Source organism: Varanus komodoensis, unplaced genomic scaffold (genome assembly GCF_004798865.1).
Source record: "Varanus komodoensis strain SLA01 unplaced genomic scaffold, ASM479886v1 scaffold7_3, whole genome shotgun sequence".
Taxonomy (NCBI): Eukaryota; Metazoa; Chordata; class Lepidosauria; order Squamata; family Varanidae; genus Varanus; species Varanus komodoensis.
Genome location: NW_025336480.1, coordinates 21422061 through 21443938, shown reverse-complemented (window position 1 = coordinate 21443938; position 21878 = coordinate 21422061). Strand labels below are relative to the sequence as shown.

At 38.3% G+C, this 21878-nt stretch overlaps 1 protein-coding gene across 3 annotated transcripts in view; it reads right to left on the bottom strand.

Annotated features, from left to right (window-relative positions):
- Positions 1 to 21878, bottom strand: part of MEIS1 (Meis homeobox 1) — a 171159-nt gene that overhangs the window by 27514 nt on the left and 121767 nt on the right. For all 3 annotated transcript variants that reach the window (XM_044454148.1, XM_044454147.1, XM_044454149.1), the window contains one exon: positions 8916 to 8992. In XM_044454148.1, the coding sequence (XP_044310083.1) occupies positions 8916 to 8992 (77 nt within the window). The remainder of the gene's footprint in view (positions 1 to 8915; positions 8993 to 21878) is intronic.

The window sequence follows — 21878 nt, the reverse complement described above, 5'->3', positions numbered from 1 at the left end:
ACAGCAGATGCTGGGTGACTGGGACAGCCAAACAAGTCTTACAGGGGAGCACTTTCTGCAAAGCAGAGTAAAACTCACAGCTATCTCAATTGACTAAAACTGGATGAGACATTAGAGCAAATAATGACCAATGCTTCACTGAGGATGGTGGACAGCAGTTTCTACTAAAGGAAGCAAAACCAAACAAACAAAAACCCTGCTAGATTGGTATGATCAGGGAAATCCTGCAACTTTCTCCAATTTACCATTTTGGGGGCTCAGGTGTGTCATGATTGAGTATTTCCAAGCAATTTTCTAACCTATTTCACATACATTTAAGCATTCCTGACAGAAATTACACTGGTAGCCCTAGTGGCATGTAGGTTGCTTAGATCTAGAATGCCTCATTTATTTTGGGACCTCATTCGTGGTGATCTACTGAAATTCACTTCCCAGCTATCCAAAGTCCCAAATTCTTTGCAGCCGACAACTTACGCTTTTAAAGACAATGCAAGACTTGTCTCTTTTCCCCATCCCATGTGTACTGGGTATATCTTCCTGAGTGGGATCTGACTGGCACCAGTGTTGTTTTCTTTAAGACACCAAGTTAAAACACTTCCATTTATCCACACATTTAAATATAAATTTTAATTTAGTCTGATGGTGTGGTTTTAGCAGGTTAGTACATTTTGTTTTACTTCCTCTGTTTTATAGAGTATAATTTTATTCTATTTTTGTTGTATTCTATGTCTAGTTTTATACTGGTATAGCATGTAGGAACCTACTCAGCTGGGTGAGGGGTGGTCTAGCCATTTTTAATATAATGTATAATAAATAAATTGGTAATGGGAAGAACAGAGACTAGCAGTTATGAGGTTAAATTTAAACTAGACTGAATAAAAGACTGATGTTATTTCTAGATACAATTACACAGAGGTTTTCTTTCACCCGTCCTTCTGGAGCAAGAGTTGCAATACTAGGAAATGGTTGGGAGCCATCCTGTTCCCCTGGGATCTCTTCCATATGAAAAGCAATGCATTTTGCTTCCCAGCCACTGCAGGTTTCTTAGGGCAGCTTCCTCAGATACTGGGACCAGCTACTGTGCTAGGAAGCAGAACACAGTTCATTAAGAATGTGAGAAGATCTGGGCATATCAGAGGACTCGCCAGAGTTTGGAAGAATTGTAAGCGACTGAAGAGGAATAAATACTGTAGGCCCTTGATGGATTTTATTCCAAATATATGAAAGATTCTACTTGGAAATCCTGAATTCAAAACGGCTTTCATAAAAGTAAGCGGGCAGAGGATTGCTGTCTAAACAGTGAAATTCAGCATGAGTATGTAAAACATTTTTACGTATTCAGTTATAAATCCAAATACCTCTAGTTTACTAAGCCAAAAATTTCTGGGTTACATCCTGGAATCCACACACAGACACAAACTGGCATATGATATAGTTTGATAACAGTAAATTAAAGAACTGTGGTGCTTCTTTGAAGCATAAGCAGCAATTATTTGACATTTCCTATTTTTAAAAAAGGATCTGGCTTTGCAAGGAACATACCAATTGATCTACTGTTGCCCTAAATACGGTTTGCCCCCAACTCATAAGTAATTGTATCACTCCTTCCGGAGCTTTCATTCTTGAAGGTTTCATCACATAGGGAAGGGGCCATTATTTAGTTCTACCCTGTCAGGATATTTCTATGCTCATGCACATAACAAGAAATAGAAATGGAAATGCACAATTGTTCATGCTGTCATGCATGAAAGTGAGGGTGGGTGGGCAAAGACAACTATATTCAGTTTATGCTCAGTGTACTGCTGAATTCTGCTGTAGTGGGACATAACAATGGAAGAAGTGACGGCAAAGAAACAGTATAGCAACTTAATAATAACCCTTTCCATAGAAAGCACTATGGCAGAGGGCAGAATGAGGAACGATGTCACCTGTCCCTTGCCTTCCACTCTGGTATTTCTCTCCTCTTACACCTGAGGTAGTCCACTATTCTCAGCAACACTTGTCTGCAACATCAAACCCACTAAGCGGCTGAGAGGATTATTATACACACCAGCTCAGAAGAGTGTTGTTAATACCTTTTAAATGTGCCTTGGTCTGGCCTACGAAAAAACAGCCAATAACTGGAGACAGCTGTCCCTTTGAGTTGCTGCAAGGGCACCTTTTTGTTTTGTTTTTTGATCTAAGAGGGCAGTGTGGCCTGCTGCTTTCAGATTCCCATACACCAGCCCAGAAAAACACAATTTCATGCAAACTTCCAAATCATGTACCACCAAACCTCTTTTAAACCTACAAGACTGTTGAGCAGGAAAGGATTAACCACATCCTTACCACTTCTCACCTTCTCAAGGTGATGGCCAGTGTTGATTTCTTTTCTTTCCTTCTTCATCATTACTTGTCTACATGCAAACAGCCACATAACCTCTGTCCCAAAGCCATTGGGTAGAATAAAACAGAAATTGTATACAGTGTCATGCTCTGAACTTCTCAAGAGCTTCATGGAATATCAAAGTAACCCTGACACATTTCCTAAGTGTATCTGCTAAATTAGATTACGCCAAACTTATAATGAATTCAGTAGGACATATTTCTGAATAAATTTTACATTTACAATCAAGAAGCAATTCACATTTTATACAAGCAATTCACATTCACATGATATGAGCATGGACACCTCTGGGAAAACTTACAAGCAGGAGAAGCAGAAATACAACCTCCCAGAAATACAACCTCCCACGTAGCAACTGGCATTCAATGGCATACTGATTCTCCTTCTCGAAGTACCATGTAGACAGTCTGACTTGCAGCAATTGATAGACATATTCTCCATGATTCACAAAGCACCTGAACTTCAACAGTGCCACTTAGGCTTCTCAGCCTCATTAAGTTTACGTACAATAAGCAGTCAAATGAAAATATTCCCTCTTAACTGCTTATGGTGAATGGCCTATTGCTACGATCCCCAAATGATTCCTTCTACTGCAACTAAAAGTGCTGTTCACAGTGTTAGTTTCTTCTTCCACCAGGGAGGTCAGAATGACATTTGAACCTAACAGTAGTCCTTTGAAGTAAGGTTAGAATCCACAAGAGTTTTCTAGGTTAGCCACCAAGTGACCTTCCCTTGTAAATAGGCACTTGCTTCTCAATCTACTCAATGCTTGCTCTCAACAGCACATGCTTTAAGACTGAGAAAGGCAGATATAGGATTTCCAAATGCTCTTGACTTCAACTGAAAGGCTTCTCCTGCTGAGTCTGGAGGTATCCATATTTCACTCCTCCCATTCCAGTTAATATGGGAGGAGCATATTAAGCATATCCAGAGGCAAATCTGTTGTGGCACTAAAGCATCACTTTGTACCTTTACTGGCTCTAACTGGTTTTCCACCACTATTTCCCAACTTTAGTGTTTTTGCAAATCACAAATACTTAGCATAAAGGAGTCTCATAAACCTATATCTTGTTATAATCTTAGAACATTACTGCATGCCACTATTAAAAAAAATCAGGGCTTTCTACACTCTTGATCTAGGCAGTCTTGTTCAAAACCAGTGCAAGTTTACATGTCTGCTGAAGTAAAGGATATTCTCAGAAAAATTAAAGTGTACAAGCAACTGCTATATGAGAAGCATCTGAAATATGGCAAAAGTGATGCATTTTTTAAAAGCCTCCCTATTGCAGAAAAATAAAATCCAACATCCCTAGTTGATTTTAAGTATCATGCTACCAACATATAAGTTTTGTCCTTCATGAACATTTCACATATTCCCACATGCTATGTTGCTGCCAATAATTCATAACTGATCCACACGTAGGCCTCCCTTCAGTACTTCATTTAATCTACGCAACCATGATATACAATTACTTATCATTAATTCAAAAATGTGCATGTGTATCAACACATTTCAAAAGATCTAGAAATGAAGAGAAAATATTCTGGTTGATTGATTCATGAACCAACTGCATATAGGGAAAGTAAACCATGAACAATAGGTTAGATTTTCCTTGTAGCAAACAAGTTTAAGAAAAAAATTGATAAACCTCCAGCACAGTTAAGATATATTTACATGCATACCATTTCCACAGTTTCCAATTTGATAAATAATGCTTTTAATGAAACCCAATTATTTAAGTCGCACCCAAATTTCTTCAGAAGAGCAGTGAAAGCAGGCCCATTACAGTCCAGTGGACAGAGACTTGGGGAGGATCAGCAATTTTGAACCCAGCCTCTAAGACAGATTGATAGATAGAAATATATCAATATAAAACCTGCACTGACTTGAATCAAAGGCCTGTTTGGAGCCACTGTGGGGTAGTGGTTAAGAGTGGGACTCAGGTGATCTGTTTGTTCTAGTCCCTGCTCAGCCATGGAGCCAACTGGGTAACTTTGGGCCAGTCACAGACTCTTAGCCCAACCTACTTCGTAGATTTGTCATTGTGTGGATAAAATTGAGAGCAGCAGGAGGAGAATTATGTAAGCTGCTTTGAGTTTTTTGTAAGAAAAGAGGTGAAATATAATAATAAATACATAAATAAAATTTAATTGCACATCTGTTCACACAAATGGCCAATGAGACAGTTATAGGAAGCCCCAAAGGGGAAATGAATCCAATAGCTTACATCTACCAGCAACTGATATACAAAGGTATACTGCCTTTGACACTGGTGACCACATACAGCCATTGCAAGACTTCCCATAAATGTGTCCAAGCCCCCTTTAAAGCAGTTCAGGCTGGCTGCTTTCATTCCATCTTCAGTAGCGAATTCTACAGATCTGCGAACAGCCATATTGAAGTTTGACGAACCTCAACTGCTTGTCTCAGTAAGATAGGGCTGCATCAGCACAACATGACCACACTTCTCCTCACACCTTTATCTCATCCCTGGGCTGTCAATCTGAAGGTAAGAGCAGGTGACAAATTTTTAAGGATAAATTTGTTCTTCAGTGCCACTGCACATTTCTGACTCCCAAAGTAAGGGCAGCTGAAATTTCAAATCCTGCCTCACTGAGGAATCTTAGGCAAGTCAATATCTCAATTTTAATTCCCTATTTTCAAAAGAAACGCATCTCCTTCAGAGAGTTGTGAGCAACAGAAGACTATAAAATGTTCTGTGTTATATATAAAGTTATTATATTAAAAAGTTCAAACCACTGTCATGGGATAATATGCAGTACATTCTAATTACAATTCCATGAGGAAAGTAAGGATTTCAACCTATTTTCGCTCTGCCCAAAGCATTCTGTCACCAAAATACAACACATACAATGAAGATGAATCTAGACAATGCCAAATTATAGTACTGAGAATCTGCATTGCTCTTTAAAAATTCAAAGTACTTCACATCCATTGTTTTGTAATCTTTACAACACTCCATAGAGTAGGTCAGCATTATTATTCTCATTTTATAGACAGGAAGTTAAAGCTGAGAGAGAATAGATTATCTAAGGCTACCTCTGTGTGCTATTGCCAGAAAAAAAACACTAAGATGCCAGATACATGTAGAATGCAACAGAAGATGCAGACATGTGTAGCAGTGCTTACATAAACCTTCACACAAACATAAACCTGCACACACAGCAAATGACATGCCTGTATCTAAAAAAACCCAGTGAAGGTCAACATCATAAGCATAGGAGCAGGGGCTCAAGATGCTTGAGGCCAGTTGCTGTCTGAAGAAAACTGCCCCCCCCCCCCCCCACAAAGATGCTGGTACTCACCAAGAGGCAGACAGACTAGTAGCCTCAGCTAGCTTCCCCACAGGCCCAGAATCACCACACAGAATCCCTATGCGCTCCCCAGGACAAAAATCTTCTCCCTGGCAAGAGCATTCCTGTTCAGAAACAACCTGCCTTCATTAAAATACAGAAATTTCCTTAAGAAACTATCCTAAACTACATCTGTTCCCCTAGGATATTATATGTTACTCATACCCACCATTCATAATTGTCAATAAACAATATTATTATCTAATGTTTACAATCTAGCCACACAGACTAGAATCATTCTCAGGCTCCACCTTGCAAGGTTCTTAATGTGACAGTTCTAATAAAAGCTGATGTAAGTGAAAAAGCAGGCAATATATTTCAAGCCCACCCTATGCCAGACATTCTCATTCTCTGCCTAGGACAAGAGACCTCTATTGTTCAAACAAGGCAGGAACAACATAAGAATGGTGCGGTCTTTTAACCGAAACCATGGCTTCACATTACCTCACCATCTGAACTCCTCCTGTAACCAATGTGCCTTGTGTGTCTTCTTGAGTGTTTTGAAATTCTAATGAACCCATTTAGCTTTCTTCCCTCTTCCCTCTCCCCTTCTCTCCTTTTTACACTTCTATGACTTTTAAATATCACATCTTTATCTCTCTATAGTAGTTATACTCCACCCTTATAAAAACCTTTCCAAGGTAGTATATACAATAATAATAAAACTACAGTATGGCAAAACAGTGTTAAGATGAATGCACTAAAAAGTGGCAAAATCTAAAGCAGCAGGTTTTAAAAGAAAAATGGCAAAAAAAACCAAGTCAATATAGAACATCTGATGATGCCATGTTAACACAAAGAAGCAACATGCCTGAAATCTTGAAAAACTTGCTTAAAAACTTTGCTTGCTTGCAATTTTTTTAGTCCACTACAAGATTGGTTAGAGGATTCATTTGCATTCATGTGTCTTGCACTTACAGAAAAGCCGTTTCTGAACAAGCGATGGACCGTGTATGAGAAAAGGGAAACTAAATCCAAAGATGTTCTTCTGCTCACGCAAGAGTGTGTGTAACCAAAAGCATGAGAACCGCTGTAGAATCTTTCTACAGTAGTGTATCACAAATATCTGCACAAATTCATGCAGAAGAATATGCGGCATAGCACTAGCAGGTATTTTCCATCTGCTCACAGTTCCTTGCATAATCTGCAATCTCCATCGTCCCTCCCACTTTCATTTTACTCACTGGCTTTGCTGGCTAGGGCTATGGGTAGCTGTAGGCCACAGCAAAGTCCAGGGCTGCTGCAGAAACTCAGCAACAAATATTCCCAAATCATTCATCCAGTAGTTACATGTACTATGGGGTCACGATCCAGCTAAAGTTACTATTTTAGCTTCTACTGGTTTCAGGGAAATTTAAGCATGTAACTAGTTGCTTTGTTTAAAAAAAATAGGAGGCAAAAGTAGCTTAACCTTGTCTGGAGTGTACTGGATTTTGACTAGGATGATAGTAGGGCAACCACAGTTCTTTACTATCACATGCTAGAGACATGTATATTTTACTATTTTTCTGCAAATTGCAAATACCAACACAAAGAATTTCCTGGCATGTGACTTTGTAAGTGACAGAATTACATAGCAGTCTCAAGGATCAGATAGACGAAGACACATAAACATACAGCAAAGCTAGCTATGGTAATAAATCTGCATCAAGTGTGCTTTTATATTCTGATGTCCTTATTAGTGATTAACATGTATTTTTATTATTTTAGAATGGATTTTAAACATGGCATTCAAAAATCAGTATCCAGAAGTGCAATTCAACACACAAAGCATTCTGTGATTTCATTATTCACCATATTTAAAAGACTACAACAAATTGATCTCCCATGTCTGCTGTAAGGTCACAGAAATTGATAACCCTTACAAGCTATGATTATGCGAGTCCGTCTGTGTCTCTCAGATAGTGCACTTTGTGAATTAATCCTCTGAAGGCAAATATATTGTAAGTAGCTTGTTATCTCCAAAGTACTAAATTGAAGAATACATGGGATTATATTGACAGAAATTACATTTTCTGTAATGGGGTTTAATATATCTGAAACCTCTCCCGTTGGTCCCTAGTCACTCTTACTGAAAAGGGGTTGGTCAATGCAGGTGCAGTAAGGCATCAAAACCAAATTTATTCACTAAAATGGATTAGGCCATGTAATCAAAGCCTCAGCAATATTAATCTCTGACACTGACTGAATAAAGGAATAAATACTTTTGTCTAGGAACTGCCCTCTCTCATTTCTTCCTCCCACCTACCCCAGGCTTTGAGCTTGCATTCACTGTTTTCTAGATCCTACTTCAAAGAGGATATGGCTTCCACATTGAAAAAACTAATTTTAAAATATAAGGACAATTAATTAGATATACTTAATTTTGCACAGCATTGGATTTCAATATACTTCAGTTGTAAGCCTTGCTCTGGTACACTGCAGAAAACCTTCATTTGAGTGCAAGCAATGATGGCAATCATTTTTAAAGTACTAGAGCACTTTTCTGACTAATTTAGGATCCATGCAATCACAGACGGCAAAAGTTTAATACTTTTGAAAGCACACAATCCCCCCCACCCCCGGCCCCTGCACACACACTCAACCAAGATTTCAGGCAGATTTGTTTCAGTTTATTCCCTTTTAAACTAAAACTGCAGTGTAACCAGCTTTTCCAGCTAGGGGTGTGCCATCCTGTGCTGGGGCTGCTTAATTTGCATTGACTTTTAATGGGATTTAAACTGCCAGTAAGCTGGATTGCAGCAATTCTGAGTAACAGTTTAATATAAATGAAGCTGGAAATTGAAATAATGACTATCAAAGAACTATAATAATGGTCAATTTATTTGTAATTTCCTTGCTGGTAAGAAATTGATTTCTTGAAGGATGGCCTAAAACAGATCCATTTGTGTCAAGCACCACACAAATACTTCTCAGTGAAATTTCACCATTTCTCAAACTATGGGAAAGCACATATCCATAATTCTGCAGGCGTAAAACAACTAGTTCCCCTAGTTGAAAACATTCTCCAGGCTATGCTGGTTTTGCCACCATAAACTAGCAAATAAAGCAGGCTACTGAAGGATGCATCATCATCATAATGCAAATCATTAGCCGCTGGTCGCCAGAGGGTGGAATACTGATCGTGTGTAAACACTAAAGTACAATTACTTACCAATTGTTCACTTGAAGTATTGTGAGCCCTGTGTCTTGTGCCAACTGCTTTTTCTGTTCTTCTGAAGGGTAGGGATGCTGTAACATACCAAAGTAAATGTGCATAAATACATATTAAACACATATATAAAAATAATAGTTTTACTAGCCATTTTTGCAGAATCGTAAAAGTGCAGTATCTATAATTACAGATGAAAATGCTGAGGTGTGTCACTCTCATAATTATTAATGGGCTACTACATCATATAATTAATGGCAGTAAAAGACAAGCCAATTATAATGATTAGTGAAGTGTAGAAAGAGCTGCTTAGGATACAAGCAAGTACTTTGATACTAGGGAAAGACAGTGGTTGCATTTGTATAAAGTTTTGCCTGTTCCTGAAGCAAATTAGGCCTGCTGTCATTTTCTACAGGTTATACAATATTATATAAAAGCTATTTTATCATTAGCATGTGCCCATATTCTGGTTTTATGCCATAATGAGCCTACTTCTTACTAACATGCACTTTTGCCTATGTATTTTCTAGCAGACCAACCCAGCTACCCACTTATGACCTAAATGGCTGTATTTTATACACCTCATGCAGAGGTCAATTGCTACTAGGTATAAGCATACACATTAAAACAGAAATTCACCTTTGTTGTTAGGATTCCAGCCTATCCGTTACTCTTGAAATGTTGCTAAATTTTATTTATGTATTGATTGATTTATTTACATTCTATAACCACCCAACAGCAATTGCAGGACATTTTCCTGTTTAAACATTCATGAGGTTGTGCCCTAAAGATGCTGAATATTTAGTTGTACTAGTAGAACTTTATCCCGCTACATTTTGCAGAAAGAATGAAAGAGCATTAATGTGTGTGCACATTTCACTGCCCCAGTCTGCCTGGGGTTATTGTGCATGCTGCCCAATTGCTCCCTTTGTAAGCAGGAGTGGTTCATTAACCCATGGCCCTTCTGTCTGTAACTCGTTTAGTACTGTGTACTAAGCAAAATCAGACAAGTCTGAGAAGTCACCCAGTTTGTTATTTTCTTAAGACCCTGGTTTGTTAGAGAAGCGACAATTCAGAACTTGTGGTTTGCACATCACAGGTACCATGGAAGGATGGTCTATGGTTTAGCCACTCCTGCTTGCAGCAAACATGATCAGGTGCTATGTACCAGCACACTGCCACAAACCAGGCCACTGAGTCTTAGGTTGCTTTGTAGTTTTGTCTGTGCAGTAATACTGCCTTGAAGTTTTGCTGAGCTGCTGGCCACAGTAGTATTCTGGCCACATGCCTTCAATTTCAATATAGACAGTTATTAGTGTTTCTGGCTTTTGTTAGATCACTTAAGGTGCAATCCTGTGGCCACTAGATGCTGTGCAGATGGTTAGATGGATTGCTGGAATTTGCAATCCCAACTCTAACCTCAGATACTTGCTCTGAAGTTGGAGATGTGTCTCCAAACTTGGAGCATCCTCCCTCCACCCTTGCAGCTGTGGCTCTGAGCTCAAATGTAGTGTTCTGGGGATGTTCCAGAGAAGTTCCACTGTCTCTTCCTAGATAAACTCCATAATGCATGAAATGGCAGGTAATGGTACCTGTTTCTAGTACAGCAATTGTGTTAATCCATCCAGCCAAATGAATGCAATGTTCCAGTGCCACAAATTGTGATGTTGCAGCATGATGCTTGTCATTGTGCCCGTTCTGATTACTTATTTGGTGTTGCAGTAACTTGGAACTGGACCTATATTCTTTCATGATACACTGAGCAACTCTTCCATTTCTTTCATATGCTTACAATTCTGATTAACAGCATTTCATTTACCTAGAATTAGCTATGTGTTACTTTGTTCTAAGAACACTGGTTCTCTTTCATTTTGCTTGCCATCTTGCACGTGATCTCACTTTACATAAGCAAGTAAGCTGTCCCTAATTCCATGAAGGAAGAAGAATGTTCAAGACTGCCTCCAGCTATTTGTACTGAGAATTCTGTCTCCATTAACCAATTTTCGATTGTTCTGGACTTTTTACAAATCAGGAAGAACAGATAAAATTAGCCACCAGAATAATCCAGCTACTGTAGAAAACAAAAACCAAAACATACAGAGAGAGAGCGAGAAAGAGAGTGAGCGAGCGAGCGTGCCAAGTACTTTAAAAGTATCACAACAAAATTCTTTAAAGCCATGGCAAGTTTATGGTCATCTGATCTTCTCCCCCAAACCCCACCTAGTCTGGTTATTGGCTTAGTGTAGCATAAATGTTCAGTTTCATGAAAAACCTATAATTGCTATAATCACATGAAAGCCATTACTTCATGTAGATAATCTCTCTCAGTAAAAGTTCACAATGAGGTTGGGTCTTTTTTTAAAAGTGAACTGTAGCATGTTTCAAATACTTGAAACATTATGAATCTTTATTATAAGCTTTTGGCAGATAGTATGAATTTTGCCTTATAGACTAAAAACAGAACAACAAAACCCCTGACAAAGAATCAACATGCCACAGGCTAGGCTGCTGTAAAAACATTCAAAGTCTTGTTACGTTCTCACCCACGGGGCTAGTAAGGCACATGCTACAGGCAACAGCAGACTTTGCATTGCAGCAGAGCAAAGGGAGCTCTGAGAACTGCCATTTTAATAATTAAAAAATGGAAATAATTCTATCCTATTGCTGACTATTTCATTTCCTTCTAGCAGAGGCCACTAAGCTGTCACGAGATCTTCGCATCTCCCCCACCCCCACTTTGAAGGAAAACAGAAACTTTTAAACAGTCAATTATTAACATAGCACTACACTAACCTAAGAAGTACACTTATCACAAAGATCACTTTGGGATATCAGAGCAGATTTGGCCACTGTTCTTGAGATCTTTACTTTTGTTGTATACATTAGCCTCATACCACTATCTCTTAAAAGCTTAATTATTTGCACACAATTGATCAAGATGGGAACTTGAGAAAGGATATTCACAAGCCTCTGGGAGAGCTGTAACACATTAGGAGAGCAAACAAAATTACCTTTAGATCTTACAATAAGAATTAACGATTAGGACCACATATAGGGCAGAGCAGTAGCCAGCACTATTCTTTCTGGAGTGTTTTCCATTTGATCTGCATTAACACCTTCAAATGAGTGAAAGCCATAAAACAGTGATTATGTATGGTGAGGCTTATGCTCCCTTCCTAGAATCAATCCAGTGCACATGTATATTGGAAGAATGCAGTATACCTTTCATACTAGGGTCAAAGGGGGAGGGAAGTGGGAAGTTGCAGGTGGGCAAAGGAGCAAATTCAGAACAACCAGGCTCACCACAGAATTCGTGCACCACATATAATCATCTGCACTACAAGAAGGCCACTGGCTGCTTATGAAGGATTCATTAGCAAAAATTTACAGCTATCACCACCACAAACTATGTTCAATGAATAACCAAAACTGTAATATTTTCCTCATCTATACAAAGATAAATCCAAAGTGCAGGTTTCTTAATAGCTTTAACATATTTTTCAATGAATTTTAAGATGTATGCCTTTTGGAATGTAGTTTACATTGCTACATTTAGGTCGTTAAAAGTAATACAACCTTTCTTCAAAGAAATAAACTTATGGGGAGGGAATTCCCAGAATAAAGCAAATAGCTGAATAGTTTTTTTCTTTTTAAATGCACAGAATATGTTGATTATGATCTACTACCTGCCTTATGATTAGGCTCAAAACAGGTAAATCCAGGGCTTTTTTTGTCATAGAACGCACCGGAACAGCGTTCCGGCACCTTTTTTTGACGGATTTTTCCAAGTGATTGTGAATCGCCCTGTTGGGCATAGCAGGTCGATGGCAAAAATCATTAACATAGTGCCTGCAGGCTGCTTGTGTGTCGGCGCTGCTTGTGAGGGTGCTGCTTGGCTTGGGGTGCTGCTTGGCTTGGGATCGGTCATGTGGTTGCGCACTGAGTACTTACTGCCAGCGGCAACCATTGTGTAAAAGTGTGACCCCAAGATGTGAGTTCCGGCACCTTTTTTTTTTTTTTTTTACAAAAAAAGCACTGGGTAAATCCGTATTAAAATTGAATAGAAAATAATAATAAAGTACCATTTAGACATATAATTTCAGGTACAACTCACACAGTTACATACAAACATGTGTAACTGTAGCTCAATGTTTGTTTTATTAGAGAAGAAATTGCTTCCAGGAGCTGTAAATATTATTACCCCCTTATTGGAGAAGGGGATGAAACCGATAACCAGCATAAAGGCACTTAGTTAATTGGTTCACACAACATTAAAACTCTGAGTATGGGCTAGACATAGGCTGAGTGTGGGTTGTTGTTGAATTGTCAGTCATTGTTAAATCATGTGTTATCTTCTGTGAATGTAGATATTAAATCACAATTTGTCAAACAGAAACAACCTAGAATTCATAATCCATTGGTACTCTTTATGGGTTGATCCTGATTAACAAACAATGGATTGTTAGTGCAGGTGGGTTCATACATCACAATCCATGATTAAATCCATATTCTGGCTTGCCACATTGTGTGAACAATCTGTTTGTTCTGTATTAGAGGCACAATTTGAATGTGGATTTTTCTAGTGCACGGCAAAGAAAGTCAACTGTTTTGATTTCTAAATTGTGAAATAGTTGAACCATACAATTGGATTGGATCCAATCTTATATCACACTTAGAACACATCCAAAGAAATCTGTAAGACTTAAATTAGTTGTGACTAAATAGCATTAATTTCAACAGGTCTACTTTAATATGACTAAGTCCGAATCAAACCTAACATCATTTATGTTCCATCATAGCCCAACTCTATGATCAACTTGACTTGTGTGTGTCTGTAGGATGCTTTTAATAGCACCCAGTAGCAGAGTTTCCCATTTTTAAAAATCACATTTAAGAGATGGAGACTGTCTTATTTATTCCCACAGTCCTTCCCTCCGCCATCTTCTTTGTAACGCATCACTTCAATCTCCCAACCTATTCTAGAGATGACTGCACTTCTACTAGATGGGCAACTTGTGGGCATCCACACGTTTTGTCTAACAACTCCCATTATCCCTCATCTCTGGCTATGCTGGCTAGCTAGGGTTGATAGTAGCTGTAGGTCAAAACATCTGGAGGGTCACAAGTTGCCTGCTGCTCCCTTAAGGGATCAAATTCATGGTCTGGTGAGCTCATTTATTCATCTTTGTCACTGGAAGCATAAATAACCTCTGCGGCCCAGAGTGGTTTTTAGTAGCTATGTTAACATATTTTCCTTAAGCCACCTGGGATTTGATGAACCTTTAAAGGGACAAATTTCCAGATGTCCAGGCCTATCATTTAGTTTATCTGAGACTATAAGAACAACTATGGTGCTTCTTTTTCTTTTCTCTTGAGTAGGGAAGTCTAAGACAGCTCTTCATCTTTGAAATACTAGTAAAATTTGCTGTCATTGTTCCCAATTCCTTCCCTCCTCCATTCCAAAATAGAAGATGGGACATCCAACTCTGTGCCATCTAAAACAACATTATGAATCACAGAAGTCATTTAGTTGTAACCAGATAAATCAAAGTGACAAAAAGTGCAGTTTTCCACTGTGAACTCTTTTTCACAGTTTACTACTATGATTTAAGGAGCAGCCATCTGGATATAAAAACTATTTTTAAACAGGGTGGCCATTTCCCCTCATTGCCCCACCACTTTAAGTATAGTCATAAAACAGCAAACAGTAAAAATTCAACTGGGCTATGTCCAGAATGATACCTTAAGAATACGATTTCTCCAAATGTAGCCTTTTCACAAAGTTTTCTAGCAAATGTGTATTCTAGCACAATGATATATTACTCTTCCTGTAATGTCAATACCATTCCCAGACATAATGTATTGCCCAGTGCACTAATACTACAGCATTATGGCTGCAGAATATCTGCAAGTTATTTTGTAGAGAAACTCTAAATTCAAATTAGGTAATCTTCCTTCAAATTCTAGGCTAATTATTCCTTATTACACAGACCTGCTTCCTTCCTCAAGCTGAAAAATAAAACAAAATAAAAGGTAGTAGAAAGTTCCATGAATCAACATAGCAAGCTGCAATGCTGGAAATGGAGCTTGAAACAACTGACCTAGACTGGAAAATTTCTCAAAAGAGAATTCTTCAAAGGAGAGTGCTTGGCCAAGGGAGGGCAATTAGGTTTGTTTGTTTTTTTGAAGGGCTCTGCTTTACCCATGATAAATGTAGTATGTTCCTAGAAATGGCCCCAAGATAAGCTGTGGCATATAATAGTGAGATGTTACCCATTATAACTATTTTGTTCTATTCCCTTGCCACATCCCAAATAAGATGTTACTACAGGGATTCCCAATCTTTTTGGACCCATGGGTATATTTGGAAATCATTATAGGTACCAACACAAAATGCCTGATCAGTAGATCACTGCTTTGGTGTCTACCTGTGCTTTTATAGATCTTAGACTGTATCATTGCTAGATATGTTTGGTTTCATGTCCGCCAGGCACCATCTCTTTAATAAGGGATTGTCTAATTTGGCTAGCTGCTGGCAGTGCAATGTGCCTATTGCTTCTTTTAAGCATATGTTTGGGAAAGCCCGATAGTTGCTTCCATTTGGGAGAAGTCTATTACAAATAGAAATTTTGTACTGGAACAGTCTCTAATATACATTGCTGTAGATACTCCTTTCAGTAATTTAACTGCTTTGTGGAAATTAGTAAATGATCATTATTAATGGATTCCCCATGCCCTTCTAATGGTTAAAAGACTGGTATTAAAACATGGCAAAGATAAATGCTCATCTTTTATAACAATTTTTATAACATCTTTATAACTGAGGACCTTACAACTCTTTTGATAGTTGAACAAGTTACTTACAGACACCATATTCAAATGGATACTGATTTCAGTATTTGGTCCACTTTTGTTGAAACCTATGTATAACTCCTAGAAAGGTATGTCATACAAATCCATGTACATATATTGGAAAAAATTGAGGGATTTTGGGTGCCCATGGACCCCAGATTAAGAACAAGTTCCATTCCCAAGATTGTCTTAAGTCAAATTTGTATCAAGTCAGATCACGTATATAAAAAGAATATAAAACACTTCAGAAACACTTCCATATACACTAAAACAACTTAAACACAATACAGCATTTTAATGATAGTAATACAGTAATAATAAAGTAACTACAAGTACTGGAGAGAGAGCGAGAGCGAGAGCGCATTTGTAACTGTGTGTGTAGGTACACAGTACAGTTCTTAAAATAGTTTGGACAGAAAAATAGAAAAAAATAGTAAATCTATTATTAAAGGTTAATAATAGCTTCTTGAGCTAACATTAAGCCTAACATTCACTGGATGTTAGGAGATGGTGATGGGACTGGTGTTGTAAAGGATGAATAGGGGGCTGGAGAGTCAGTCATTGTGCAGCTGAAGGGCGGATTTCTAGTTCCGACTTTGCTACTCACTGACGCTGCATGCTGCTTTTTCCTCCTCTTTCCCTTTCCCTCTTCCCTTCCTTCCTTCCAATTCTTCCCTTCCTTCCCCCTTCCTTCCTCTCTGCCTGGCACTCACCACCTGCAGGTGCTCACGTGCTGCTCAAGGATGAGGTGAGACTTCTGGGTTTGCTTGTTTGTAAGCAGGGGTTGTTCTTAACTCAAATGTTCATAACTGGGCGAAGCTTCTAATTCTGCTTAGTCAAAACTTTGTTCCTATAAAGCAAAACTAACAATACTATCATCACCATACAGTTTGTGCCTGGAATGCATATATATTGTCAAAATTATGTACATCTGTCATACATTTGTGGGTTTTGTTTTGTTTTGTTTTTTTTAAATCTTAATGCTGCCTTGCCCTCTTTTTGGCTTTATGAATTACTTTAACTGTTTGAGTAAAACCTTTTCTGTTTCCAGACTGCATATTATCAAAGAGACACTTTGTGCCTTTCATTTGCATTACAAAAGCAGGGCATGGTGTAGTCTAAGAACATATCTTGAATTTATAGTAGCTGAGTCCTTGGGTCCTCACAAATACTGGAATCAAAAACAACAAATAGGGTATCTGTATCAGTAAAGCAACCAAAAATATTTGAAACATTCCAACTGAAGTCACAAGATTTCAGCCTACTTTCTTAATTCTCAATTAGTATTACTTGAAGTGGCAAACTAAGGAAAGATAGCAGAAACCACAGCATATGCCTCCCTCTGGCACCCACCCACACAAACAAGTTTATAGAAAGATCTGTGAGATGCATTTTGTATTCTGCTGTGATCCTGACAAGTGCCATACACATAAAAGAATACGAGTTAAGAATACGAGTTAAGGAAAGTTATGAAAATAACTTGTATAGCAAAGGAAAGGTTATAATAAACGCCAATAATCATTTTTGCAAAATACATGAAGAGTTATGTATTATGCAGCATTTTATGATGATGACAACAATGATTACTACTACATTGCATTTATATCCTGCTTCTCTCTCTTGCAACGCCTAAGGCAGCTATAAAGTTCTCCTCCTCTCCATTTTCACCCTGTAGAGTAGATTAGGCTGAGAGGCAGTGACTGGCCCACTCATTGGGCTCCATGTCTGAGTTGGGACTAGAACCTGGATTTCCCAAGTCTCCAGTCCAATGCTCTTAACTATACTGGCTCTCATTTCAAGCACACTGACTTTTAAGCATTTCTTGTTTTGTTTCTCCCTTAAATAGCTTTGTGCATGTGGCAGAATCTTTCTTTATGCTTCCAGTTAGCAACTTTTCTAGATGTTGTATACAGTGTGTCTGTTTGTTTAGGCAGTTTTTATGGTGCTTTCTTCGCTCAAATAAACTGAATTGCTTAACACAATTCAAATAAAAATTAAATAACCAATAGAGTTCACAGCAATGAACAGAAAAACAAACAGCTATAGATGACAATAGATACAGGATCAGAAGACAAAGCATTATCAATTGCGATCAAATAAGCAGGCAGGTCCAATAAAAGTGATAGATGGCACAAATCTACCACAACATTGAGGAGGTACACAGAACCAGACGTCAGCCCATTCGAAAGATATTTATTTACTCTCCTGCGTTTTCACCAAAAATAGTGCTAAATTTCAAAGACAGATCACAAACATCTTAATTAAATTATACCATAAAATAGATCCAGTAAGAATACAATACACAAAGGAAAGAAATGGGTGGCACCCAGCCAATGAACTACTCTCCTGTTTTAGACAGGCATCTGGTTGGAGCCAGGCAGGCCTGTCTGGAAAGGGCGTTCAGTGAAGATGGCAGTGTAACCAAAAAGTCCCTGCTTCATGGCCAGTGATTCTCCATTGTCCATACACACATTAATTGTCCCTCACTCGCCTTAATATAATTTTAAAGACCATTGTTGGGATCTTGTTCCATTTTTATCTGGGTGGCTTTTAATGATTTTATTGATTCTAGTACTGTAAAATTCAACATTAATTTTAATTGTTTGCTGCTTAGAGAGTCTTGCTGGACTATTTTGTGGCATATTAATTAATTAATTAATTAATTAGTTACACACTCTGGACACCATCACCATAGCAAAAGCATCAAGTGCTTTCAATAGACAAAGGAGAAGAGTAATGAACTGGTCTCTTCCTTGTTGCCGGCTACTCAGAACAATACGAAAAAGGAAAACGAAAACAATACGAACACTGAAAAAGGAAGTAAAGAGATGTACATCCTGGTTTCATGCATAACTTCTAAAGAAAGAAGTCACATAACTCCTCTGTGGAGAAATGCATGGCTTTCTGACAAAGGGACAGCTTGTGCTCTCACTGTTGTTCAGAGGTTGCAGATGATGAAAATAGGAAGCAGGATTTCAATACCTGATGCCCGCTATGTCCTTCTTTGACACCTTTTCTTCTCTCTGATATTCCTCTCCTTCCCTACCTGACATCCTATATTAGCTTCCCTCATCCCAATCTTCCTTAGGTTATAAGTAGGTTATAAGTAGGTTTCAATTGGCCACATACATTTCTACTTCTCTTTTCATGAAAGTTCTATTGCGCCAGCAAATGCTTCCTACTTCCCCCAAACTTTTGTTCTCACTCAAGCCTACACTCATTCTTGCCAGAGCTATTTGTTTTAATGAACTGCTCCACTTCTAAAAATGAGAAGATGTGGATCCCAAGCTAATCTGAAAGGACTGTTTGACTGGGAACAAGATGTTCTGCACATGTCACTCCAGTTTGTGAATTGCACAGGGTTTGTGCACTGTAGCAGTATTATTCATGAAAAATATACTTGCAGAGAACTTCAGACAGAGATGGAGATAGAAAGGTAGAAGGAACCTGCAGGGGAAGAACCTGTTGTTATGACCATTGTGTCATAACATTCCTTGAGTGCTGTATTTGAAATTCTAAAGCAGTTCTGAACTGAACCTTCCTTGATGAGTAGCTCCATCTACTTTCATCAAAATGCATTCCAATAGGAGATCATCAAGTTGTGGTTCTTCATATAAAACATGTAATGGGTTAAAAATGATTGTTCAACAAAAATCAGTAGTTACAGTATACAAACCTTGTCTCATGCAGCAAAACACACATCACTTCTCTTAAATAAGTTGTGTATTCCTAGGAAGATTTGCTATCCATATTTGACCATTCACAGAATGCATCTATAAAACTGTTTTGTAATACATACATAGGATTGTTCTTTACAGAGAGTACACTGAACCATGGTACGGCATAAGAAACTTCACTGGAACTCCCTTTATCCCAGTACAGAATGCATTGTAAGAAGACAGTAGAAAGGGAATATCTTTCCCTTGTACAGGGAAAGACCTGTGAAGTAATCTGATCCATTCCCCTGCTATTCATGTACTGTATGAACACAGTCTAGTTCATTTCTCTAAGAGGCAAACTAAAAGACTTCAGCTTAGTCGAACTTCCGCATTAGACTTCAGGTCTGGTAACCAATCAGCTATTACTGACTATCTGTTGTCTCTGTCATGACTTTGCCAAACGCCATACTTGTCTTCAACATGCAGCTGAAGGTGCCTTGGCTGTTTCCTGATGTCCTGTTCTCAAAGCCCTTTCCCTTCCTTTCTCCTTACAGTGCAAAAATCCAGCTTTTCTGAAGTACTCCTACATTCAGTATCTTCACAACATGACCATTCTTTCCACACCACTTGCATGTACATAGTGAGGAACATGAGTGTATTTATCAGTACTACACATTAGAGAGACAGTGGCAGACATAAGATGCAAACCAAGCCTTATGTGGCAGACTGAAGACACAAGTTGCCTGACTGAACTTACAGTTTTTATTGTATAGACCTGGTTTACACAGCATAAAGATGGTTAATTTACCTTTATTTTATTAATTTCATTTCTATACTGCCCTATAGCTAAAGTTAGATCTTGTTAACCACCATGCACAAGGCAGCTTGAGCACCAACTCATTTTCTGTGGCATATGAAGAGTGGGGGTCTAAGCTTGGCTAACAAACCACCCAGAAACCTTACAACACGAGCATATATGCAAGACCTCAACTGTATGAAAATAATAATGCCCTCTCTATTCAATGAAAATAAAACTTCACAGGTATAATTGTTTTAATAGGAGTTGCACATAATGTGGGCTTATTGTAAATAACATAGACTGTGTTCCAATGTATCACCATCCCAAAGCATGTAGTAGAAGGATCTAGACTTATGGAGAGCGATCTGCAATTGGAAGAATCCTTAGTCTTAGATAAGTGAGTTTGAGAATAATGAGATTCCAGTCTATTCTCACTGAGTTAGTAAGCTCTCCTATCAATGCCCTGGCTGTTTTTGGAATTACAAAATTGTTCCTTGATGCTTTTTAGAATAAGGAGGACCCAGGTTTTAAGAGGAATTGGTAGAGATTACATGGTTAGGACAACAGCTAGAAAACCAGTGAGTGTAGTCTTAGAACAAATACAATCAAACATGATTTGAAAGTCTATCCTGTGAAGTTCTGTATTTTTTCAACGTGTATTACATCTGCTCAACATTGACTAGTGGAGCTGTTGTGGCTAGTTAGAAGGCTTACATAGCCTTCTGCTGATGAATTCACCTAATCATCAACAAATCATCATCATTTGCAACTTTTTCCAAAATACATTGCAGATAGCTTACTAACTTTGCAGCAGTTTACATCCACTTCAACTTGAATACATTAACTTCAATGTTTATCTCTAGGTTTATTTCTTATGTTCATCACATCCAAATGTATCAGTTGCTTATCTTAAACAGCCATCTGAAGTCACTGGTGAGCTGAATGAAGGAAATTAATCTTCAGTTTATACAAAACAAAGGTGATTTTGGTAGGACTCACAATAAATTGGCTAACTGGAAAACCCTGCCTTTAGTGGGATCACACTCTCCCTTTGGTTACAGGTGAACAGTCCAGGGGTACTCTTGAATCCAATATGGCTCCTGTGATCTAAAATGGGGGCTGTGGCCTGATTCACTACCTAAACTCACTAGTGGAAGAGGAATACCAACTATTTCCATACATGTTCTGGTGATTTCACAATTGGAAGTTCAATGGGAAAGTCTACTATGTAAGGCTGCTATAAAAAAAGGTTTATAAAAAGCTACTGCGGAATGCCATTGCCCACCTAGTGACAGGTGTCAGTTGGCAAAAATATAGTACTCTATTCTGAAATACCAGCACTGACCCAAGCCATTCATTTTGACCTATAAAGCTTTTCACAGTCCAGGGTCTAGGTATCTGAGGAAACATCTTCTGTCCTATGCACTCGTCCCCTCCATCCAATTTAAGATTGGGTTCAGATCCTATTTTAAAATGGGGTCCTGCTGTCTAGGGAGGGAAGACTGTGGTCTACTAGGATAAGAGCCTTTTCTGTGATGGCTCTGGAGTTATAGAATATATCTTCCCAAGAAATCAATGCATATTTCACCATCATCTCTTTTGAAAGGCCAGTAATTCTACCAGTCCTTTTCTTTTCCAAATTTTCCATTCTACCAG